The sequence below is a fragment of the Chanodichthys erythropterus genome, chromosome 6 (genome assembly GCF_024489055.1).
Source record: "Chanodichthys erythropterus isolate Z2021 chromosome 6, ASM2448905v1, whole genome shotgun sequence".
Lineage (NCBI taxonomy): Eukaryota > Metazoa > Chordata > Actinopteri > Cypriniformes > Xenocyprididae > Chanodichthys > Chanodichthys erythropterus.
Genome location: NC_090226.1, coordinates 13,558,546 through 13,586,232, shown reverse-complemented (window position 1 = coordinate 13,586,232; position 27,687 = coordinate 13,558,546). Strand labels below are relative to the sequence as shown.

General features: G+C 36.2%; 1 protein-coding gene across 1 annotated transcript; it reads right to left on the bottom strand.

The window, feature by feature from the left end:
* mxra8a (matrix-remodelling associated 8a) lies at positions 1-27,659 on the bottom strand. Its single transcript, XM_067388152.1, has 10 exons — positions 27,418-27,659; positions 22,158-22,184; positions 21,157-21,459; positions 20,766-20,867; positions 19,397-19,864; positions 4,153-4,314; positions 3,666-3,723; positions 3,488-3,570; positions 3,326-3,400; positions 1-2,450 (listed from the first exon to the last, which is right to left on the bottom strand). The coding sequence occupies exons 1-10, from the start codon at positions 27,467-27,469 to the stop codon at positions 2,425-2,427; spliced, it is 1,356 nt and encodes a 451-aa protein (XP_067244253.1). The 5' UTR covers positions 27,470-27,659; the 3' UTR covers positions 1-2,424.
* Positions 27,660-27,687: the final 28 nt, after the last annotated feature.

Here is a 27,687-nt window from a genome sequence, read left to right as displayed (position 1 = left end):
TTGTTTATAATTTTATCTAGTAAAAAACAATGTGGACATTTTGTGGAGCAAGAGTAAGTATGGCAAGTTTAAAATCTGTTTTGATGGCTGAGTTAATTGTTTTGACAGCACTGTTATGACTCGGGGTAAAATGACAAGAAATGTCTGTCAAAACATTGCAGCAATCTATTATCCTATAGTGCAGTTCATCAAACCATTCCTGCATTTTGTTTTTTGTTTTAATCATGAATAAGCAAGTGGCTGTATCAATGATTTCCAGTATCAAAAACCTCAATTAGCCTATTTGAGATTTTATTTGAGCATCATGTCCAGCATCAGAAATGTTCTACAGTACCAGCACATGCAAAAGATCATCCAGAGGTTAAATTGTGTTCATTTTATTCTGCTTTGAATGAGAGAACATTGGCAGTGAACTGGAAAATTAAATCATCAATAATATAAACTGCTTCAGGATGGGAATAATCAAGTATCCATTATGTGGCATCATGTACCAAAGCACTGTAGTCTACCCAGCAAATTCCCCTTGGAACCTCAATCATTATGTGGTATTAACACATTCATATTTGGAGTCTTTAAGGAAAGTAAAAGGGTGACTCAGTGTCATTTAGTCATCATAAAGGGCATAAGCATTGCTTCATAGCTTCACCTTAGTAATCTGTTAAGATATAGCTGTACACATTGAGTAACACTGATATGAGCAAACGAGAAAACAAATGTTTGCTATTATGTATTGACATGTATAGCCATATTAAAGGTACACTGCAACATTTTATGCTCAAAAATACATCATCAATCCTTCTTCCAAAACATGTTTTTGAATTATCCTGATTCCCTATGGTAAGCCTATTATAAGTGTTATATTTTAGACATGTCAGGATGGTTTTTGCGGGAAATTGCGTACATACGTCACTCGCCCGTGTGTGACTCGTCATATTCGTACATAGAGAAAAGTTGCTCTGGCTACTCTGACGCATGTATGGTGCAAGGGCGACATGGGTTAGCTGTTACAACGAGCGAGAAAGGTTGACAGGGAGCACGCTAAATCTCCAACCTCCAGGGAATCAACAGTTTAAAAAAAACGTTGGCAAAAAGATGCGACAGAGCTCGTAATAAAACAAGAATCAACATCGACTTGGCATTTCTTTCCATCTAAACTGTCTAAACAAATCCATCTAAACAAAAGTTACATTGTGTACCTTTAATAATTGTTAAAATTAAATTATTTTCTTGTTGTACAAGTACCTTGATGCATTAGCATCAGTTTCACACTTAATTGTTTGCTGCAAATGACTTCAAAGCTGCTGGTTAGCATAAAGCAGTATGGATGAAAGTTATACATTAAATGCCAGAATATTCAAATAAACTGAAAAAACAATTAGTAAGGTTTGTAACACGAGAAAAGGTAAACATGAAAATATACAAATGATAACATGAAAAAGGTGATAACAGACTAGACGACAGAATACAGATGATTTTGATAGCAAATGTTATACATTAAGGGGAATGTAGTTTTTTGTGGTAACAGTTAGTAAAAGGAAAAGAATATCAAAACGAGAAAACATACTGATTTAAATGGGTCTCAAATATTATGAAGACTTACAATATGAATTTTTTTGCCTAAACTGTCTATAATCAACAATATAAGCAAAATATACTTGACCAAGTATGATTTCATTAAGAACAAAAATTGACCTTTTAATAATCATGCTGTTCATATAAAAAAGTAAAGGTATTCAGGTGTCTGCATAAAAGAATGCTAGCTTTATGATTTGTAGCTTTCAGAAAGCACAGCTTAAACCTATTGAGAAGCTGAAAAAATGTGAGCAAAGAATAAAAATGCATTTTGTGATGTACCGATAGCTTCTGCAATATTTGCGGCCATACAACTGATTTAATTACTAAATCAGTTAAAAGTAAAAACTGTTCTATGTTTTTCGATTCCACAATGAGTAAGAAGGTTCTTCCTCCTTCTTCCTAAACCTTACATTGCCCAAATCTCACAACAATATAAACATTTTGACACTCAGGACACATTATTCTGGGTGTGTTTACTTCTCACTCACAGAGTGTGTGGCAGCATTGGGCAAATTCAGTAAAAAATGCAGACTATATTCTTGCATTTTTTTAAGCTTTTTGCTTGTCATTTTAGTGCTCTGAAACAGTTGTTTGCAATTAGTCTGATATATCAGTTGTCCAAAATATGGCTGCATACTGCTGGTGAGACTCTGGTGTTTCCTGCAAAGCTTCACAAGAGCCAAAAAAGGTGGAGGATCTTGAGTCAGAAAAAAATGATACAACTGTGCCCTTCTCTCCTTCTTTTCTCTTATTTTCTTGCCATATTGTAGCCTCTCCACATTTCATTCTTCTTCCATGAATTCCAGATTTCCAAATCTGCCCCTGGACCAGCCAGTGGCCATGTACCTCTTATTTCCAAGATGGCTTCTCCATCTCTGCAGAGAAAGAAGATAGAGAAGGTGTGAATTTCGGGGAAACCACAATATGGTACTGATTTACTTCCCAGCTACAACAACTAATAATAAAGTACATTTTCATGACAATTAATCATGGCAGTAATAATTGAATGTGTGTTTATTCTTGACATTTTATGAAAATTAAACATTTTTTTCTTGAATCACTACTTTATTCTCAAAAAGTAATGAGTTTATTCTCAATATTTTATTTCTACTTTTTTTCTCAAAATATAATGATTTTTTTCTTGAAATTTAATGAGTTTATTCTCAATGTAGTATTTTGACTTTTTTATTCGAAAAACTGGCAGTTTTTCAAAAACTTGGCCCTAATCCTCTTCCGTAAAAAATTTTAATTTAACTTTCTAATTTTATATATTTTAAAATGTAATTTATTCCTCTGATGGCAAAGTTTTATATTTGGCAGCCATTACTCCAGTCTTCAGTGTCACATGATCAGAAATCATTTTAATATGCTTGTAAATATCAATCCAATTTAAAGCTCTAATTTTGAAACATTGCTTGTTATTTATCAGTATCACAGTTGAGAATGGTTGCACTGCTTAATATTATTGTGGAAAACATGATAAATAAAGAATTCTTTGATGAACAGAAAGGGCTAACAATCGACAGTAAAAATCAATTTAATGCAATTTGATCTTTTTTATCTAAACTTGTGAACTCTAGTATAAGGTGTTGTATGAATGGAACTGCATTTGATAACTAGTTGTCTGGTGTCCAGTTGTCTCTATGCACTTTGTGGTTTATTTTTCAATGTGAATCATACATTAGGCCTGTCAACCTCTCTCAGACAATGACAAATGTCAGAAAAATAATCATAATCAGGTCAATTTTACCTCTGTCCAGGTCAATGGCTTTTGGGGAGCAAAGTTTGGTCATTTCAGCTTCCTTCAGAAGATTGTTCTTGTAGTCTGAGGAAACAAACAGAAATGCATTTATCTAAGTCTTTTTTTTAAAGGTGGTGCAACATTTTGAGAGGAAATCTGATGTAAACTCACCCAACTTTGTCTCCTCCTGGTTGCTTGACTTCACCTCTGGGGTGCTTCGCTCACATTCTTTCCTAACACATGATGTGTGGCCCCTAGATGTATGACACACCAGGACAGTTGATGCTTTAAGCATGAGAGCTGATGCTGAATGTTCACAGATGGCATTTTAACATCAGTGGGTACTCACACATACGTCACCGTCGGTAGTGGTGGGCTTTCGACTTTACGTGGATCAAAATCTTGGCCTACATTTTATAAAAACCAAATTAGCTGCAAATATGAAATCAAGTGCAGCATAAATCATATCTGAGCATACAAACGTCACATATTGCCTACATATATATATATATATATATATATATATATATATAGATATAGATATATATATATATATATATATATATATATATATATATATATATATATATATATATATATATATATATATATATATATATATATATATATATATATATATATATATATATATATATATATATATATATATATATATATATATATATATAACTGTGTGTGGTTAAAAGACTTTTCAGCTGCAACAAAGGAGCCATTTTCACCATGGTTACATTATATTGTATATACAAATAAAGACAAATAAGAGAGATAAAATGCAAAACGACAGATGGAAGTGACCAATAAAAGGACAGAAAAACCTTGTCTTTTCCGGTGACGTGTGAGGAGAATGATAGCCAGCACAATAAGGGCTAGTAGGAGGAGAGTTGCCAGGATGTAGCCTAGCTGCTGCAGGAAGTGACTCCTTTGCTCTGGCAAGATGACGTTGATGACATGTGGCGGCACTTCCACCATATTGGTGTCTAAAAGAGAAAATTATCAAGAAGAGTTTGGCCTTGAATTTGATCCTTTTTGTCATTTTCAGTAACCAGCAGAGGGCCCTATGTTACTACAAAGCTTAAGCTGCTTACAGAGGTTTATGAAAGTAGCTTATGGAAGTACAGAGTATTTTTATGTAAAAAAGGACACTTCAGCATGAGATATATTATTATATTCTGACTTCATGCCTTAAAAAAATGAGACCATTATCATCCAAGCTCCGGAACTATTTATTCTTTATTCGGCTCCGGATTAGATTATACAGAATGGATGCTATATTAACTATTCTACATAAAATAAATACTACAACATTATGACAAAAATAATGATTAACCTGCTATGAAACAGAATTATTTTTTCAGAGAAAAATAACTGAAATACCAAACTCCAAAACAACAACAAAGAAATATACTTTTAAATTATTTGTTTATTATAAAACAAAGTTTCTAGATACTCATTGGAGCTGGATTCATAGGGATATCTACAACATGTCAACTGAAGAGAACTGAAGAATCAGTACAGATGGCAATAGGGCTAAACAGATGTTGGAGGTGAGAGAGTGCATTGCTGAAGTGCAGAGCATTGTGTTGGCACAGATTCTCAGAAAATATACACACAGAGATAAATGTATACCTTTAATGCATTCTAAGTGGCTTTGGAAAAAATATCAAATATGCAACTGTAAATACTTCGATTTAAGCAAAATTTGTTTATTTTAACTGTAGTCAAAATTCGGTGAGAAAGACCGGAAACTGCCACGTGTTTTTCAGCCAGAATGAGATTCACTTTTTTTTTCCTGGCAGTAAAACATGGATTTAAATAAGAAGAGTGGTGGAAAACAGAGGGAGGAATGGGGGGAAATGGGGAGGTACTATGTGGTTTATTTTACTGAGTGACATTTTGCTTCCACAGAAAAATTTCATAAATAAGCTAAAGTTGCACCACTTCATCTATAATACAGACATAATAAAGACACGCAGCCTAAAATGACGACAGAAGATGACTAAATATGACATCATAGTTCTTAGAAAAGAAATATTATGAGATGTGGAAAATCACTCAAGAGACTTCTATTATGTTTGGACCTTGCAAAAGAGCCATGGCTGAAAATCAGAGAGATATTCTTGCTTCTTGAGATCTTATTGCTATGACGTTGTTGTTAAGCTTTTTTCATGATAATATTATTTATATATATATTATATATATATATATATATATATATATATATTATATATATATATATAAAATTACATTTTAAACTATATTGAAATAGAAAAGTTATTTTAAAGCTGCAGTAGGTAACTTTTGTAAAAATGTATTTTTTACATATTTGTTAAACCTGTCATTATGTCCTGACAGTAGAATATGAGACAGATAATCTGTGAAAAAATCAAGCTCCTCTGGCTCCTCCCAGTGGTCCTATTGCCATTTGCAGAAATACACCGCTCCCGGTAAGAACCAACCAATCAGAGTCAGGAGGAGTGTCTTAGCAGTGTCAATCAAGCTCGTGTGCGCTGATCAAACTCCTGTCATGCACAGCCACAGTGCACAGCGTGTACAGGCGTTCAAATTCAAGATTACCGGTGTGCAGCAGCTTTGCTTATGGCGGACAAACAATCCAGTTTCGTACGTATAATACCCCATAAAGTGCGAATCATATGCACGCGAAAAACTCATTTTGGCGTATATATTCTACGAGATTACAAACTCGTACTATTGATACGCATTTTCGTGTGATCGGGCTCTATTAAGTCATGATATGCAGTTTTAAGATTTTTTCAGGCGAGAATGTGGTGGTCTAAAGCTCAAATTATTGGTTAATTGATAAAGATAGTGCCTTTCTGAAAATTTGATCTGACATTGTCGGAGTTTTGAGATCCAGGCGATCACCGGACGCTCAGCGCTCATGTGCCCAGCCGAGAGCAGCCTTCCCTCGGCTAATCCTTCTGACGTTTGCCGCTGGCTCCGTTTTGGCTGAGGGCAACGTGACATTTCATAAATTTATATATGGCTATTTAACTTTTGTATCATACTAAAGCGCTGATTTTGTACGCTTGACTGAATTGTTTGCTTTATTTCTTTTTGTATATTTTTATACCTTTTTATAATGGCTAAATTATTGAACATTAAAACTGACATTTAACAAAAAGAGAAGGTTGTGTTTTATGTTAAAGCCTATTTCATTTCATTACAGTGAAGATAATCAGAGTATGCACAAATAGTATTACATTTAATATGTTTGAAATGTAAACGAAAAGAGGCAGGGTTGTTTAATATTTCGTTTTGTTATAAATATAAGCAGACATTGCAGATAATTAATCTCTCGTTGTCTGAGGCTATTAATATGTTTTTGTTTGTTTCTTTAAATAAAACTAAAAGAGCCAGAGTGGTTTAATAACAAATTTTGTTTTATTCTTGGCTAAAATATACATACAGAGATAACCGGAGAAGCCGGTTCAGGCTCCTTTGTGATGGGGGAGGAGCTGAGGAGGGAGGGCTGTATAGCGCAGCAGAGAGCAAGGGGGAGTGACCTGTGAGTTGTGCTTGTTCAAATTTTCAGGCTAAGTCAACGTTTTCTAAAAACTCCCTACTGCAGCTTTAAATTGTGATAATATTTCACAATATTACTACTTTTACTGTATTTTTAAACAAATAAATGCAGCCTTGGTGAGCATAAGAGACTTAAACCCCAAACTTTTGAAAAGCAGTGTAAATAAACAAATTATTACCATGAAAAAAAAAACCCCACTTTATTTTAGTTACATATGTTACATTTAGTTAACATAGTAATGCATAATTACATGTAACTAACCCTAAACCAAACCAACCCTAATGCTAACCCCACAGTAAGTACATGTAGCTATATTACATACACAGTACTTAAATGTATGATTACAGTTTAACAAAGACACCTTAAAATAAAGTGTAACCAAAAATTCAAACAATAATATTGGCAATATTGTAATACCCTCAAATACAGACATTTAAAATGTAATCTTTCTAATGTACCACCCACTCTCTGTGAGAACAAGCTAATTCTGCCTACTACTGCTTAAAACATACCCATTAAGTAACTGTTACCTGTAAAAACTGCTACCTTTCTGCCCTGTAATCTCAATCTTAAACTCTTAATGTGTATGTCTGAAGCTACAGCACTGAGGGGAACACAGGCTAATATCTTAGGGTAGATTACTGTAATCAGTAACAGCTGAAGGATCTTCTACCCTTGATTTTCACAAGACCTCATAAAAAAGACGGATATGACCGGTTACTGGCAGTCAACAGCAATATAGTGTGTTTTGTCACAACATTGCACTGTTGTGCCCTTAATGAAAAGCATTTTTACTGAAATGGCAATTAAAAAAATTTAGAAATACATTCATTTCTGTATTTTTTACCTCTGGTAAACCACAAAGGAGAAGCAGTCTTTACCATTTCCTGACAGTGCATGAACAGATGTGTTCAAGAACAGCCATGTTTATGATGTTGAGTTTGGGCTCATGATGAAAGCTGAGCATTTATGGGCCAAACAATCCAGAACAGGACTTCCACTGGGACTTGTCTTGTCCTGCTTTTAAGACCATAAAGGAACAATCAATAAGCTCAAACCTTGCAACTTTTAAACAATTATTGATATACCAGATCCTCGTCAAAGCTTTAAGCGAGTGATTGCCATGATTGGAACCACCTGGTTTAAAACAGCTGAACTATAAGAGGATAAACAGAATTATGGAAAGTCTAAAAAGGAAATCATTTTATGTAATGGCTGTGCTGGATCCAGACAGTTGTCTTTTTCTTCATGCTTGGATAAGACAAAGGCAAGGCATTTCTATTGGCTTAAGAAAGGGTTGAGGGAAGGTTGAAGGGGGAATGAGGGGATGTTGAGGGTGGGCTGACCTAAATCCACAACAGTCTCCTCCTTATAGCTCACTGTCAAATAATGAGCTCTTGCTACAGCTGGCCAGATGCTTTACAGATGAAGCAAACTTCCCTTTTCCTGCAGATAAACAAGACGCTGTCCAAAAAAACTCCAAAAAGGTTGGAGACAGAGGCTAAAACCAGAGAAAGGAGAAGAAAAAAGGAGAAGACTATGAAGTGAGAAGTGAGAGAGAGAGAGCATAACACAGGCAAGAGAAACTGAGAGAAATTTTAAAAAACAGAAGAAGGAAAAAAGGCAGATAAATATGTCAAACCACAAAAAGAAGCCACCAAAAAAAGACTTGGAAGTTGAACAGACTGACATTTGTAAACAGGCCGCACACTTGAGAACAGCAAAACACAGATAAGTGTGTATCGTGGAAATCTAATGCTTTAAAGGAATTGTTTAGCCGAAAAAGAACATTTGATCATCATTAAAAGCATCACGTGATTTGTTTACTGCTTCTGCTTTGAGTCACTTTTCACTGATTCCCCTCCAGAGCTGTTAACCACTGCAACTGGATCATTTGAACCTGACAACTCATGAATGAATAATTCCCGATTCATTCAAATCCTCCTGTGGTGAAAGTCAAGTTTTTAATGTTGTCTATACAGTGCTCAGCATAAATGAGTACACCCGCTTTCAAAAAAAGTAACATTTTAAACAATATCTCAATGAATACAAAAACAATTTCCAAAATGTTGACAAGACTAAGTTTAATATAACATCTGTTTAACATAGAACATGAAAGTAAGGTTAATAATATAACTTAATTACACATTTTTCAGTTTTATTCAAATTTGGGAGATGCAAAGATGAGTACATCACACAACAAAAACTACTACATCTAGTACTTTTTATGGCCTCCATGATTTTTAATGACAGCACCAAGTCTTCTAGGCATGAAATGAACAAGTTGGTGACATTTTGCAACATCTATCTTTTTCCATTCTTCAAGAATGACCTCTTTTAGAGACTGGATGCTGGATGGAGAGTGACACTCAACTTGTGTCTTCAGAATTCCCCATAGGTGTTCGATTGGGTTCAGATCAGGAGCCACTGAATCACTTTCACCCCGTTCTTCTTCAGAAATCCAACAGTGGCCTTAGACGTGTTTTTAGGATCATTGTCATGTTGGAAAAGTGCATGACAACCAAGGGCTGGGAGTGATGGTATCTTCTCTTTCAGTATAGAGCATTACATCTGTGAATTCATGATGCCATCAATGAAATGTAGCTCCACGACACCAGCAGCACTCATGCAGCCCCACATTAGGACACTGCCACCACCATGTTTCACTGTAGGCACCATGCATTTTTCTTTGTATTCCTCACCTTTGCGACGCCATACAGTTTTGAAGCCATCAGTTCCTAAAACATTTATCCTGGTCTCATCACTCCAGAGTATAGAGTCACAGTAGTCTTCATCTTTGTCAGCATGGGCCCTGGAAAACTCTAGGCAGGCTTTTTTGTGCCTGGGCTTTAGGTAAGGTTTGTTTCATGGACGGCACAAATGCATGCCATTGCCATTGCAGTGTACGCCGTATTGTGTCATGGGAAGTAGTCACCCCAGTTTGGCTTTCTACTTCTTTAGATAACTGCAGTGAACTTGCATGCCGATTTTCTTCAACCCTTCTCATCAGAAGACGCTCCTGTCGAGGTGTTAACTTCCGTGGATGACCTGGACGTCTCTGTGAGGTGGTTACAGTTCCATCTTTTTAAAATTTTTGTACCAGTTATGCTACAGTATTCTGACTGATATCTAAAGCTTTGCTGATCTTCTTGTAGCATTCACCTTTCTGGTGTAAAGAAATTATTTTCTTTCTCAGGTCTTGTGACATTTCTCTTCCATGTGGTGCCATTGCTGACAGCATGAAATGGGAAGGGGTTTTAACACCCTTTTTATAGTCAACTGTCTGCTGGACACCTGTGTAATGAATAATTAGACTCACCTGTGCTTGAATTCTTGTTAAATTAGACATTTGTAGTCTAAAATTTAGCTTTGCTCCAGAGACTTTCAGTGGGGTGTACTCATTTTTGCATCATCCTAATTTGAGTAAAACTGAAAATTTTGTTATATTATAGTAAGTTATATTATTAACCTTACTTTCATGTTATAAGTTAAACAGATGTTATATAACACTTAGTCTTGTCAACATTTTGGAAATTATTTTTGTGTTCATTGAGATGTTGTTTAAAATGTTACTTTTCAAAGGGGGTGTACTCATTTACGCTGAGCACTGTATCTATGTGACGTTTTTATTATGCTTTAAAGGATTAGTTCACTTTCAAATTAAAATTTCCTGATAATTTACTCACCCCCCATGTCATCCAAGATGTTCATGAATTTCTTTCTTCAGTCAAAAAGAAATTAAGGTTTTTGATGAAAACATTCCAGGATTTTTTTCCATATCGTGAACTTCAATGGAGCCCAAATGGTTGAATTTCAAAATTACAGTTTACAGCGATCCCAGACGAGAAATAAGGATCTTATCTAGAGAAACCATTGCTCATTTTCTAAAAAAAGTTTTCAAATTTTATACATTTTAACCATAAATGCTCATCTTGAACTAGCTCTCTTCTTATCTATTTGAATTCCAGCAGTGTAGACACTGCTAAGTGTATTACTGCCATCCACAGGTCAAAGTTAGAACTAAATTGTCATATACAATATTGTAGTGCAAGTATATAACAATTAGTTCAAACTTTAACCTGTGGAGGGCAGTAATACACTTATCAGTGTCTACACTGCCGGAATTCTTATAGAGAAGAAGAGAACTAGTTCAAGATGAGCATTTATTGTTAAAAATGTTTTTGTTTTTGTTTTTTTTACAAAATGAGCGATGGTTTCTCTAGATAAGACCCCGATTCCTTGTCTGGGATTGTGAAGAATGATTTGAAGCTGCACTGAAACTTTTGACCTTCAACCATTTGGGCTCCATTGAAGTCCACTATATGGAGGAAAATCCTGGTATGTTTTCATCAAAAACCTTAATTTCTTTTTGACTGAATAAAGAAAGACATGAACATCTTGGATGACATGGGGTGAGTAAATTATCAGGAAATTTTTATTTTAAAGTGAACTAATCCTTTAAGACAAACCATGTGCAAAGTCAATGCCATTGCTGAGTATTTTGTCTTTTGATGTAAAGAAAGCTTCAAAAATGTGGTTTAAAATCGCTGGTGTTTCTTACGTCACAAAATACCTTGTAACCAATCACATCAACGTGCCGGCAGTATTTAGCTTATCATTAACTATCACAGCGTTGAACGAGTGGATCTCTGAGCTCGTGTGAGTGAGTGGAGGCAGGGCTAATTAGCATATTGGAGTATACTAAATGAAGCAAGGGTGTAGAGTTACATTCAAGCTATTTTAAGGCAGAAAGATTTTTTTCAGAGGAAAAAACGTTTAAATATAATGACATTTTGGTGATCAAAGATGAGTTTTAAGGGATAAAATTATAGACTACAGGGGGACTTATAATCAAAAGATAATCAAAAGAATGACTCAAAAGAATAAATCAAAAGACTTATTCAGCGGTCATTGCTACTCATTTCACAAATATGCAAAGGAGATTTCTTTTCAGTGAGCTGTTTTTCAGTGAATAATGACTACAATTTTGGTGTGTTCAAAAACAAAAGCTATCATACAGCTTCATAATACCTGGATTAAAGTTGTTTGAAACATTTTATTATATTTTATAGTGCTTTTGCATCTTTAATGTTTCTATCTGTAAAGCTTTAATGTTGTGTTCCATAAAAAATAAAAAAATAAAAATAAAGTCACAATGGTTTAAAATGACACAAGGGTGATTAATGATGGCAAAACTGTCCCTTTAAGTCAAGGAAGAGAGCCAAGTCAAACAACTCAAAATCAAAGCAAATCAAAACAGCACAATTTTCAATCACTGCAGATGCCCAAAGAAGCCATGCAGAAATATTTAGTTGTTAATGATGAATTCAGCAGTGCAGAAAGTGTTTAGCTCTTTTTTTTTTCTTGCCCAAAAGTCTGTGATTATCCACAAAATTCCACTGAGGTTTGTGTAGTCTAAGGTCTACAGTATTACTAAACCCTAGAAAATGACTTTCCCACATTCTCTTATTAGGGCTTTTTTTCTCCAGAATCCCCACCCTTCTTTTCCCCAACTATCCTTGTCACTTAAATTTGTCAATCGGTTCCTCTCTGCATATTATTTATTTCCTTCCATTTTTTTTATCTCCCAGTTCACATCACCTACCTCCTGTCTTATGCAAATAAAAAAAAGCACTTTCTCATCCTACTTTGCTCCTGTCTGCCTGGCAGTACCTCAAAGGAAAAAACATATGGCTATCGAATGATCTGAACCAGAGCAGAACTCAAACTGAGAGCGGGCTGTGACAGTGGGAGAGGGAACGGCAGTGGAATGCAAGTGAAAAAAGAAAAAAAAAAACGGAGAAAAAGAAGCATGCCTGAAGCAAAAGAGGAATAAGCTTTAAAAGGAGAACTGCTGCATTTTAATGAAGGTGAATGTGGAAACCCAGACAGCAGGGTAACCAGATCTTCAGACTTACCTCAGACTGTTTTAGGTCATGACTCTTTGTTTGAGTTCATGCCTTGTGATTACATCTACCCTATTTCTCCTTCTCTTTTCTTTCTCATGAATGTATGTTTATCATTTAGTAAATACAGATTCAATTTAGAAGAAATAAAAGGGTGGTGAGTGTTTTTCTTTGGTTCAAGTAAAGCAAAACTGTTCTGTAAAACAAGCGTTGAATAAACCAGTAATGAGCATCAACCCCCACCTCTTTCTCTTGTAAATACAAGCAAATGACAAAACCAAGAACATCAACAGAGAAAGAAAGGCAAATTAAATAAGGAGAACTCCCTAGCCCGGGGCTCTGAGTTGGAAAGGTATATTCGGGAACATGCTGAAGATGCTCCAAAATGGACGCTCTGCTGTTTAAGTGGCCTGCACTCTCATGCAACTTGTGAGTTGTGTGCCAAGTCCACTGACAACCATTTCAAACACCCTTTACGAACTACAGACATGCATTCACAAGAAAAATATTTACTGGAATCTGTGGTGCTAACAAGACATAACAAGCCAAACAACAATCAAAAACTCCTGACAGCTGCAACTATTCTGTGTGATAAATTAGGATAATTCTGGAAAATCCCATGTGTGCTGTGAGACTATATGAGCAGGCCCGGATTAACACAAGGTGCGTTCCATTCGACCGTAAGTGGACTGCGAAGTGGACTTCACACGGTATTTCGCCATCTTAAGTGAGATTCCATTCCGAAGGGAGTGAACATGTTACATTCGAAGGGCACTGCGAACGGCATAGGGAATAAGGGAACATCGATACATCACTTCACAGGAAGTAGAGAGGTAAAATTACCCAACTGTCATTGCGCACCACGTCAACATTCAGAACTACGATGAAGCAGAGCCGTTGAAAGAGTTTAACGGCTCTCTGGTTTTGAGTATTCATACATTTTATACGAACGAAAGTATGAATGGTTATGGTGATGAGTGTTACATTTGTATATTTTATTGTATGAATAGGCATGACAATGTAAAAGTGTTGAAAAGCAGCTAAGGCTCTATCATTTATTTAATTTTATTTTATTTACCGTTACCCCAGGAGTGTTATGCGGCTGCACGTGGAAAAGAAAGCGCATGAGACCATGGATTAAGAATACATTTATACAGTTAACCAAATGAGAATTTATTTTCATATGGCATGACAGTTACAGCTTCAAATCTGTTAAGAGTCGATTTTAAATGCGAAAGTAAATTAAAATATCTATTTATTTATTTATGTCATCAATCTCCGCGACACTGTCGACTTTCTTTGATGACATTTGCAGGATGTTCCAAATGAACGATTATTGTCAGCGAAGTCCACTTCAACTGATATACCGTGCTCAGGGAGTAGGGAGCAGTGAACACTTCATAGGGACCCTGTCGAATGGAACGCAGCTACAGTGTAGTGCCCTAGGGTGACCACATTTGAAGTGCCGAGAAATAATGGTAAATAATGGTAAATAATCCTTATAAGCAGAAAATCTTTTTTCTAGAATTTGTGCATGCAAAATCGTTAATTCTGCCTTCACGAGCCATTGGAATGATCATAAATACGAGCTTCCTAGGTAAAATAAACTGTACATGAACATTTACATATATGTGTAATCATTTGAAGCGTATTGTATGTTTTATACACAGAGAAATTTGCCTGCATTTGACCGAAATAACAGAATCGTCAGCCAACCGTGACCGGACTACCTAGATAGCACTGTGAATGTTTTATATGTTTGTCAGTGCATGGGACACCACATAGGCCTATAATTTTGGTTTTAATAAGATTTTCCCAATAAATAGGCAAGAATAAACCTGGTGTCCTCCATGCAACGGCATGCACAGAAATGGGAACGCGGGGGCACCGCGATGTAGGACCGAAAATTCGGATGGGACGGATTTTTCAGTCCCGCTCCCGCCCACCCGCTTCCCGCAGGAATCATTTGATTCTCCCGCAACCCGCGTAGTGTCTCACCACCCACGCCCAACAAATCTTGTCCCGCGCCGCACTCTGTTGCGTTGGGTCCCGCGGATCTCTACCGCGATGCGACCGCAAACTGGACACTTCCACTTTCGCGATCAAAGGGGCAAGGCTCTTTATATTCTCTCTGTATATATTGTATCATTAAGTGTTAATTTTGTATTCGTATCTTTCCAGCTAAATATATACAAAACATGATTTAAAAAAAAAAAATTATCTTAATCACTTGGTGCCACCCTATTGGCTGGTGCCCGTCTATGGATAATCCGGCCCTGTATATGAGACAATACATGACTAGCCGTAGCCAACATTTAATGGTGGGGCCAGTATAGACGTGATGTAAACATAGTCGTTCCATGTAGACCCTATCTGAATTAGCCTCAGCATGGGCCCTAAATGGGTTTGCTATACTGGGGCTAATTCAGAGGGCCGACACGGAACCCGTGGATAAACCTGTGTAGGGCCCATATTAGGGCTGGGCGATGTATCGAATGCTTTTGTCACGCGCATTTCTTCAGTAAAGCCGGTTCCCTGATTGCCGCTAAATCGCCATCACCTGCTTTCAAATGAAGCGGCATTTAATAGACAGAGCCGTAGTTCACTGATAAGACACGCAATATCGCGTTCAATATCGACGGCGATACATATCGATATTGAACGCGATATTGCGTGTCTTATCAGTGAACTACGGCTCTGTTTATTAAATGCCACTTCATTTGAAAGCAGGTGATGGCGATTTAGCGGTAATCAGGGAACCGGCTTTACTGAAGAAATGCGCGTGACAAAAGCATTCGATACATCGCCCAGCCCTAGCCCATATTTCAAGCCCATATCACACTTACATTGGCCCCACCATGAAATGTAGGGCTGGAACAATACATCTATTTTCGATTTGCGATACAATGAATCTGGATCGATCCTTATATTTTCTCTCTTGAATAGATTCTGAGCTTAGTTTTCATAGAGGATGGTGCTCTAGGCTAGTTTTTAACAAATCCTATAGAATAACACAAGACATGTCACTCGTATTGTTTTGAATGGGAGAAAGTGTAACACGCAATATGGCGGAATAATGGTGCGTTCAAGTCTTCCTGGGAAGTTCGTATTTACGAGGTGGGAAATCGTGTGTACGACGGTAGGTGCGTTCAAGTCACTTTCGTCGGAGTATGATGGCGGTGTGCCTTCTCCAAATTAATTACACAAAATAACAACACTTCTGCTTCTAGAAAATGTAGAGCAAATAATGTACATTAGTTGTATGTTGCTTTTTTATGTTTTTTAATTAATGTATGAAGCTGTTGTAAACTTTATTGTTGCATATTACATTTTTATATTGTGATGCTATTGTATTTTTTGCTGGGAATCAGCTTACTTTGTTGTAAATAGAAAAGCCTGACAATTCACTGCTAAATACCTGTAATATTGTGGTATTTCGCCATGTTTCTGACTGACACGCCCCCAACTCGTACAGATCGGAGCTTAAAGAAAATTACGAGCTTCCCACTGGTATTTACGACATTGTGGTGGCATTCATGTCAGTTCTGCTCGTAAATACGATCTTTCCGACATGACTTGAACGCACCATAAGTCCCGCCTTCTAAATAAGAGCCAATCGCCGACTGGTAAAGTCATCGCGTCACTGCAGCGGCCGTTAGAAGCACCGGTTTCTATAGAAACAGTCAGACGCGCGCCTCCGAAATGAGGCACAAGAGACGCGCATTTAGGTGTGCGCATGCGCATTAGCTTGATCCAGCATAAAAATACAGGGTTTTTTTGTCATTATTCGAGCGTTTGGAAAAAAAATTATGAGACAGTTGTTGTCAGATTTCATTGGTGATTTCAAATAGGAAATTTAATCGAAAGCTTAGCAAACAGCTTTGGAGCTGCATGATGCCCAAGAGGCGTTTCAAAGATGGCCACCGAGTGAAATGACTTGTCTTAAAGGGACTTTGGTTTTTAACCACACACTCAAATGCTCACGAAGAAGAGTGCTGGTCAGCGATTGTGGTTAAATATATTTGCACCTCAGCTCAGAATGCTTTTATGAAGTGAAATTAATGTAAACAGCCCAATGCAAACACCCTTGTAATTCGCTTCAACCTTTTCGAACTTGAAATGATTATTTTAGGTTTAAGTGGTGTGTGTAAATGAACTGGGAGCCGGCAGAGTACGGGTGTTTCTAAAGAATGCAGTGGCATCTGCTGTTAAAAACTAAGCTCGGATTTGAGAGAGAATCGCAATACATCGGAAAATATCAGAATCGCTACAGATTCTTTGTATCGCAAATCAAGAATCAATGTATTGTCCCAGCTCTAATGAAATGTTGGCTGGGGAGTAGTGTTGCACGATATACCGATACTAGAAAGGTATCGCGATACCCTGCTTTTAGAAACGGTACGGTTCTTCATTTTATTAGTACCGGTACTTTGAGTGCCAGCTGTATTTCCTAATGTGCGACAGCAGGGAGCAGTGTGTGTGCAGCGCGCTGCTTCTGAGGCACATTGAGTGCGTGTTTATTCCTGTCAACTGCGCAACCGCAGATGCACAAAGCAAAATATGGCATTATTTTGCTTACATTGCCGACAGTCAGGGCAAGCCCACGGACACCACAAAGCCCGTCTGCAAAATACGTTACAAAATAACGCAAGCGAAGGGAGCATCCAACTTGCCAAACATCCCGATTTGTACAGAGAATTTAAAGAGCGACAGGTTAGTGAATGTGATACCAGCGTTATGTTTATGCTCTCAAAAATTAAATGAGTGTTATTTATATTACTCATGCAAGCAGACATCCGCAAAGAGGTGTATTATTGAGTCTAATAAGTGATATCTGGTTGCTAAAATAAAATTAATTTTAAAAAACAAATATGTGAAGGGACTATACAATTATATTAAACCAATTTATGCTTTAATAACATTGCTCTAATTATTTACAGTAATCAATATTCTCACTGTCAAAACACTTACATGCAGGGCTTGATGACAGCCACTCCCACTAGCCACTTTGGCGAGTTGAATATAATTTAAGTTTACAGCCAAATGGTCGTCGAAGATCGTCGTAGCACAAAATTACAATCCAATCACACAATTCGTTATTTACATGCAGTTAGTGAAGGAGGGATAGGCGGAATTGCGCTGAATGACACACAACAGAAGCGCTCTCTCGCGTGCGCTCTCTCTCTCTCTCTCTCTCTCTCTCTCTCTCTCTCTCTCTCTCTCTGTCTGTCGCGCGCGCGATCAGTTTTCCTCGCGTCTGAATAGTCAAATACACGTGCACACAGATGTCTAAATGTCCATCATGTGGAGTATCTCGCGTGAATACAGTCGGTTATGGCTTAAGTGGACGTAAACAGGTGGGTAATAACTGGATATTTGTCAGTTACGTCCATGCATTCAGCAGCCCAATTAAATAGGCCTGTCCATCATTAATGTTAATCAAACAACAAAAGCTGTTAAATATGTTAAATAAACCTAGTGTATCTGAAAAAAGATTATTTTTAATTTACTACTGTTTTTGTAATTTGCTTCTTTGTTCTTTTATATAGCATAACACAAATAACTTGTTCTCATACTAGCTCATGCTCATACATTGTCCACCTCTTGCCCACCTGTACATACCAGCTGATATAAAATGTAATCTTGATTTGGGTGGTCAGTCTGCATTTAAAAGTTTGAAAGTGTTTTAAATCTTCTAAATCAAGTAAAATGACTCAAAGTAATTTAAGCATAAAAAAGTCAGCTTTAATCATATAAAATGTAATTTACCAACATCAAAATTGTGGCCAATAAAAATGCTGAGTGGCTAGTTACTTTGGGAAACCACTAGCCACAGTTCTGTCATATGTTATTTATTTACTTTTCCTACTGTTTTAGGTTTTTGCCATAGTATCGTTTAAGTATCGGTATCGTGATACTGAAGTTGGGTATCGTATCGAAGTCAAAATTTTGGTATCGTGACAACACTACTGGGGAGTTAATGTTTGAGCAAACCTGACTGAATTTATGCTTCTCATGAATGAGCTCTTGATTCTCATGATTTTATTAGACATTACTGTTCAAAAGTTTGGGGTCAGTAAGATTTTATTTTTAATAAATGAACAGTTTTAGCAAGGGTGTATTAAATTATCAAAAACTGGCAGTAAAGACATTTATAAATGTTACAAAATATTTCTATTTCAAATAAATGCTGACCTTTTGAACTTTATATTCAATCCTGAAAAAAAAATGTATTATGGTTTCCACAAAAATATGAAGCAACTGTTCAAAATTGATAATAATAATAATAAATGCTTTTTGAACAGCAAATCAACATATTAGAATGATTTCAGAAAGATATATTACGATAGAAAAAAAATGTAATAATATTTCACCACCTTACTGTTTTTACTATATTTTTGAAGAAATAAATGCAGCCCGGGTGAGCACAAGTGAATTATTTAAAAATAACTTAAAATCTTACTGACCCCAAACGGTATTGTAATTCCCTTACCATATCATAATTCTAACATTTTGAAAGTAGTAATAAAGAAAGAGCAGGTGTGTACAAAACTGCCCGTTCTTTTACTAGCAGTTTCTTATGAAGTAAAAAGTGTGTGTTTCTCTTACTTGGATCTTCATTGGGAAGATAGTGAGGTTCATCTGTGGGTTCCTGAGGGATCTGAGGGACCGGAGGGGTCACGGAAAGCTGGAAGATGCGTCTCTCGTGCAGGCCGCAGTAGTGATGGTGGAGATGACAGGAGTATAGCCCCTGATCTAGGAGCTGGATGTCTGAGATGATCAGAGAAAAGTCTCCCTGCGAGAATGCTGTGGCAGAAATATTCATCTTTTGTTGAACGAACAGCGGCCCGTAGTGACGCCTCTCACCAGAAGCGTACAGGTCAATGAGTCGATCAGCACGGTCGTGTCGAACCCCTGGAGGTTGACGATCCCAGTGCACCACCTGTTGTTGGTCCTCCTGACTGTTGCCCTCTGTCCAGATGGGCCGGCGGTTAACGCAAGGGAGAACCACCGTGCTGCCCACCAGAACCACATACACAGCCTTCTGACCGTCCCAGAACCGCCTCTCCTTACGTGCTGGGAGAAAAACACAACTGGATGAATATGTAGCACGCATACGAGTATTTAAATATAATTACTTGTCAAAAGTTATTATAAAAATATACAGAACTGGTTTACACCGCGCATGTGCACAAAGACATATTGGCCTCCTTAAAATAGTGAGTTGTGAATGTATAACAGCTTAATAAGGTTAAACCTGGTACCATTGATGCTTGGCAAAGTTTTTCTTCTAACATATTGGATTATATAAAGGAATGATTATATAAAATAACCTCTTTTTTCAGACTGTTAAGTTATTGATAATATGTCTGTTGCCCCCTCCCCCAATTTGTTTTAATGGATGTTATCTTGTAATACCTAAAAGACAATTAAATGTTGATCACAAAAAAAGTTATTATAAGAAATTAATAATACTTCTATAAAATTGATCAAAAGGACAGTAATACATTTACATGTGTTAAATGTTCTTCTTTTTTACCTTCTATCCATTAAAGAATCCCAGGAAAAAACTGTTTTCAACTTTGATAATAATAAGAAATGTTTCTTGAGCAGCAAATAAAAAATTCTGCTTTGTCATCACATGAATAAGTTTTGTTGTAAAATATATATATTATTAGTTATTTTAATTAATTTACAATAATACTGTATTAGATATATATATTATGCATTTAAATAATAAAATGCAAATGCAGATATATATGCAATTTATCGTTTAAATATTTTTTAAAAGTTGGTGAATAGAGATGAACAGGAGAGGGCAAAATTTTCTTTTCAAATGGTCTTCACATTCTTTCCATTCTTCAATCTGCAGACAGCTCCTTATTTGGCATGAACTTGAACCGTTTGATCAAGAGGCAGGTTAAATGCCAAGAATAGCCATACAAAAAACTCTGAAATATGAAGTGAATTTACCAACCTGATTTGGTGACATTGAGCTGAACTTTGATCGACTCATACAGGTGGCAGTAATGATGATGCAGGTTACAGGAGTAGATCCCTTTGTCACTCATTGCAACATCTATATGATGGAACCGAGACAAAATGCACTAATTTATCTAGAAATTTACATTGGGTCTTTGCCTGGAAGTTTGAAGGTTAGTTTGAAGTGTGGAAGTTAAATAGGCCTTATGTAGTTTGAATATTTGAGCAGTTTTAAGGGACTGAAAGTTATATAGCTAGGTGGCTGCTAAAGTGTTCTCATGGTTGTTACAAAGTTGCTAGTGTTCTAAATGGACATACATATAGAGAGATTGATTAACTGTGATAATATTATCAAGTAACGTTTGTGTTGCCCAAAAGTTTCTCACCTTTGATTACCAATGAGAAGTTACCATCCTTAAAAGCAGTCCTGGGCATGCTAACGCGTCCCTGGTTGTAACCATTGTAGATGCGCTGGTCTCCAGCAGAAAACATGTCTAAAACACGTTCCATTGCATGGTTCGGGCCACTACGAAGTAAATCCCAGTGCACTACCCGTTGGCGGTCCTTTATGCGGTCTTGGGTCCATACCATGCGCTGACTGTGACACTGCAATATCGCCTGTGATCCTTGGGGGGCGCTGATATTGTACATGGCAACCACTACGCTACTGCCATCACTTTGGCCTAGCGCTGAGAGACAAAGGGCAGGTTTCCCAAAAACAGATTAGGTCTAATGATATAAAAACACTATCATATGTGATTACTTAAAGTATATGGAGCAGTGCTGTTGTTATAAACCATTTGTTGCTACAACACCAGTAAACTAGAAGTTGCAGCATTCTCAGTCCTGTAAAAACACTACTGTTCAAACATTTTGGGTCAGTAAGATTTTTGAATGCTTTTGTAAGTTTTTTGAAGTAAGAAATAAGTCAAAAGTAAGTCTAAAGTAAGTCTTTCTATATTTAAATGTAATTTATTCTTGTGACGGTAAAGCTGAATTTTCAGCATCATTACTCTAGTCTTCAGTGTCACATGATCCTTCAGAACTCATTCTAACATGCTTATTTGCTGCTCAAGAATCATTCTTATTATCTATTATCTATCTATGTATTCTGATACATTTTTTTTCAGGATTCTTTGATGAACAAAGTTCAAAAGAATGGAAATCTATTATAACAATGTTTACAATCTTTACTGTCACTTTTAATCAGTTTAATGCATCTTTGCAAAATAGAAATATAAATTTCTTTAAAAAAAAAAAAAAATCTTACTGACCTTTAACTTTTGAACAGTAGTGTATATTTTTGTATCATTATGACATTATGTAAGATGCTCAAAACACATTTGTTTAAAGTTTTATAGTTGTATGGTTCGAGTTATGCACTTACCAGGGCTGAAGAGGAATGAAGCCAGAACTGTAAAATAAGCAAACAGAAAAATTAGTTTTGATTAAATACAGTGTGCTGATCTAGGCCACCTCATGAATTTCATCCCACTAGGTAAAGATCAGAGATATTATCACTGTTTTCAAAAATTGTCATTTAGACTATTAGCTCTGAAAAAATCAGCAGGCGCTTGAGCAACACTGTTAATCTGACAGGCTGGGTGTTTTATAACGGACCATGGACCATGAAAATAGCACAAGAAAACAATAGGTCTAATATAGGAAAGATTCAGTAATACACAAAGAGATGGAGGAATGCATAAAGAGCCAAGCCATGTAAATTTCCCTGTTTGCTCTTTGTTACAAGTATCACCAATATTTTGAATTTGCAAAAGTAAAAACAAGTATCACCAATATTTTGAATTTGCATCACTTATGTCTGAAAGGACTATTTATGGATGTTTGTATGAGTCTGTAACCCTCAGAAATAAACACCTCTTCTTACGTCTGCAAGAAGAGTCAAAACACTCTCACGGCTAATAAAACATTCAACAAATATTACCTAAGCCTGTATTATTGCAGTCACTGAAAATTTTGTCAAGCTGAAGTTCAAACCAACCTTAAAGGAATAGTTTACCCAAAAACAAAACACAGACATTCGCTTTATTTGACATGTTCATGAGAGAAGTAACAATGTCTGATTCATAAACAAATTGGTAACACTTTACAATAAGGTCCCATTAGTGCATAAATTAACAATGAGCAATACATTTGTTACAGTAATAATTCATCTTTGTTAACATTAGTTAATTCAACTGTCATTGTTTATTCATATCTACTCGGATTCATTAAATATCAACAAATACAACTTTTGATTTTAATAATGTAGGAGTAAATGTTGAAATTAACATTAAGATTAATTTAGATATAGTTTTCATTGTTAGTTCATGCACTCTAAAAAATAAAACATTGGTTCAACAAAAATAAATAAATAAATATGTTAACGTTTTCCACTAGAATTTTTAACTTAAGCCAGTTGGGAGAATTACATTAATTCAAAGCAATATTTTGAGTTGATCCAACATAATGTTTTAAGTAAGGTGAAGATGTTTTTTTCCATAATAAAAACACATTTCTAAGTAACATGAACATAATAATTGTCAACATGAATGCAACTATTTAAGTAGATCCAACATAATGTTTTAAGTAAGATGAAGACACTTTTTGGACACAATAAAACTGCATTTCTAAGTAACATGACCTTACCAAGCACCGCCTATCACCATGATGGTAACTCTCCCAAAACCCACATTAACACATTAACTCTTCTAAATTAGCATAACAAAACCCTAATTACTGCTAAATCTCCCTTACCATTAATCTTGTGCAAAAAACATTATATAACACTTAATTTTAGCATTTACTCTCCCTTTCAAGTGCCATGGGCAAAGCATGATGGGAAATATAAATCCCAGCCCAGTTAAAAGAAGTGTTCATACAACTCAAAACAATGAAACAAGTTTACACGTCATCAGAATGTATTTTGCATTAACAGAACTTAAATACTGAAAATGTTAAACTATGACATGATAGTATATCGAATCAATAGGCATAATGTGTGTCATCCAAGCTCAATAAAACAACAATTACAAGTAAAAAGTCGAACAGCATTTCAGAACTTGATTTTTTATTTCACAACAATATATATTTAAGTAATGACTAAAGGTCCCATGAATTAGTTTTTAGAGTGTGTTAACTAATGTAGATAACCAATGTTAACAAATAGAATCTTACTGTAAGTGTTAATAACAAATTCCTTTTTCTGATTTCCTTTTTCAGTTCATTTCTTTATTCAGTTTGACAAATAACTTGTCAAATCAGATTTATCACATGAATCACTGAATCAGCAGTTAACAGCTCACTGGATTGGAAGATTACTTTGATGTCATACACCGATCTGTCTGCACAGCACCGCTTCAGGTCGAACACACCTTAAAGGGTTAGTTCACCCAAAAATGAAATTTCTGTCATTAATTACACACCCTCGTGTCATGCCACACCTGTAAGACCTTCGTTCATCCTCGGAACTCAAATTAAGATATTTTTGATGAAATCCAAGAGCTGTCTGACTCCTCCACAGACAGCAATTTAACCACCACTTTCAAGGTCCAGAAAGGTACTAAATACATTGTTAAAATAGTCCACGTGACTACAGTGGTTCAACCTTAATTTTATGAAGCGATGAGAGTACTTTCTGTGTTTTGTGTACTTTTTGTATTATTTTTGTTTTGTTTTTGCGCACAAAAAGTATTCTCGTCGCTTCATAAATTTAAGGTTGAACCACTGCAGTCACGCCGACTGTTTTAACAATGTCTTTAGTACCTTTCTGGAAACCTTGAAAGCGGTGGTTAAATTGCTGTTTATGGAAGAGTCATAAATCTCTCGGATTTCAGCAAGAATAACTTAATATATGATGAACAAAGGTCTTACAGGTGTGGAATGACATGAAGGTGAGTAATTAATGACAGAAATTTCATTTTTTGTGTGAACCAACCCTTTAAAGTTTTAAGTTATAGCTCTCAGATTACGAGTTTACATGTTCTACAAGAATATGAAGGATTTTTACAGTTCAGAATCGTTATGGTAATTATATGGTGTGAACACACCTTATCAGGGAATAATGTCTCACATGCATGTTTCACAGTTATCGTAAGGCTTCAGAAGATTTGGAATATCGTACACAAATTGCATGGACTGCTTTTAATAAACTTTTTTTAAACAACATGAGGTGAGTAAATAAGGACAGAATTTTCATTTTATGAACTTTATGACTAAGGGAGTGGTTGTACAGTCCCAGAATCTCTTGCATTAAGAGGGTCTGGGACAATCCAACCACTCCCTTAGTCATTAAGTGGTAACATTTTCTGTGCTTCCTTTTTCAGCATGCTGGAAATATAAGAGATTTATCTAAAAATGGGTTAGTTTACTTGTTTTTTAAATTCCACTCTCATGACCCACACGCTTAAAACATACAGTACAAAACAACCACAAACAGACAACCTGTAGAATGTTTCACAACATTGTTAAACACAGCATTTCATTAAAAAAATTAGAGAAGTAGTAATTTTTGCACAGCTGTCTTTAACAGCTGTTACTGCATTCAGATGACTTAACTACTGGAATAGTCATCTGTCACTGTCTGTACAAGAGGCAGTTCTTCTGAAAGCCAGCACAAAATATAAAACCTTTTAAAGACTTCTACAATATAGAAATAATTCACAGTAATACTTCTTTTCACATAGGATTTCAACTTCGTATGGTCTTTGAGGGTTGTTGCATGTCATAATGATTTTGTGTCAAATCAGAAAAAAATAAATACTTTTGAGAATATACAGCAAATCCTGAGGGCAATAGAAAGGCAGTAATAAGGATGTGTTAGAAGCCAGAGGAACCACAAACATCAGAGCGAAAGGCAGAGGAGGAGGAGGAGGGAGAGGGTCAAGGGTTTGGAATCTGCTGAGGAAGCACTGAGGAAACGCAGAGGCTTGTCCGTATACTCATATATGCGTATTTCATTCACACACGCACACTCATATTCACACTAACGTGCTGTGGGCAAAGCTACACCTGCACACGAGACTGTGAACCTACAAAACTGCATCTCACTTTCTATATCTTTCTCATATTACGTTCTTTATTCAAATTAAAGGGATAGTTCACCCAAAAATTACAATTCTGTGCCATTTGCTCACTCTCATGTTGTTCCAAACCTGTGTGACTTTTCTTTCTTCTGTGGAACAGAAGAATATTTTAAATAATGTTCAAGTCCAAACAACACAGGACCCCACTAAGAAAAAAAAAAAAACACTGGGATCTCTTAAAAATATCTTCTTTTGTGTTTCACAGAAAAAAGTCAAGCAGGATTGGACATGAGAATGAGTAAACAATGACAATTTTCATTTTGGGGTGAACTTTCCCTTTAAGAATTTTACAGTAAATCATGCCAATGTTCTCAATCTCATTCTCAGCCTAGTAGAAAACTCTGAGCAGTGTTGTTTGTCAGGCCTGGGTATATTTAAAAGACTTATAGCCAAGGTTTGTTTAAAATATTAAACTTTTTTTTTTCTTACAGACCGGGTGTGCAGAATCTTAATGTTATGGGATTTTCCACTCAAAATAAAAACTATAATAACATGTCAAGAATGTTTAAGATAGAGAATATAGTAAGTATTTTACTTTAGTTAGTCAGTGTAGGGAGCATCCAGCAGGCTTGAATCCTTTTAGAAGTTAATATGGAGGCAAAGACAGCTCCATTCCATACAAGGGTTAGTTTACCGACCATGAAACATCAAGCTCTAATTGGGGAAAGAAAAAAAGATCTGCCAATGGGGCCAGTCTTAACTCACCAAAATTGGTTAATCATAAGTTTACAATACTGACTCGATCTGTGATAGAGCAGTACGTCTTTACTTGCTTTAAATTATACCTTGTGTCTTTACTGTTTATGTCAAGTGAATCACCTTGAGTCACTCTTGAGTTCTAAACGTGCAATTCTTGGTCCAATGTGTTAGGTAAGGGGAATTTTCTTGATTCATTTTGTTTTCAGTGCAGAGACCTCCAAAAGAATAAGCTTCGGCTCTTGGTGAATCATCAGTCATCATGGTTAAACATCTCATCCCCACCACCCAAATTCCCCTCCGAACTAAATAAAATTCCATGCCACATCTGGGATTTATTCCACAGAATGTCCAGTTCCTTTGCTTTTTTTATTTGGTCAACTTTTGATGTTCAAGTTATACAACTTTGCTTTAATGGGAGCATAAACTTTTCTTTGGGTTAGTTCAAAACAAAGTTATCAGTCTTGGACACAGGTTTGAAGTTATCTGCGCCAGCTGGTTTTAGCATTTGGGTCTGGGTCTCAACAGTGCAAAATACAGACTGAAAACCCATTACATGACATTATAAAACGTTTAAACAGAAGAGAATATTCACAAACATGTACAATGACTCTCAAGAGATATGAAAAGATATACACACTCAGGTGAGGGGAGAGTGACTTGACAAGTTTCTTGTAGCTACATATCTTACCTAACAAACTCTATAATCCAAAATTAGGCTATACGTTTATAGATGTCTGTTTAAATACGTAACAGACAAGCATTTATCCATTATAACATCAGCATTCAATCTAAAAAGAACAAAAATAAAACTTAAAGAACAACTTCAGTAACTTTTTACTTGATACAGGTAAATCAGATACTCACGTTGAGCCAAGAAAAGCGCTCGAGCGCTCAAAGGAACAGCCAAATTCTTCATGACCGATTTCCTTTCGAGTTGATGACTCTAGGATGTGTTCAAAACAATACAAAAGCAAATTTGCAGGCTTTGTTCACCTGACAAACATCTATCGCAAAGGAAGACTTGCTGTTTGTCGACCAGCGACATCAGCAGCAGCGGCAACAGTCTGCTCTACTGACCCACCTTCAGCATTCACAGTCCCTCCGCCTGGCCTGCCCCTTTAAACACGAGCAACA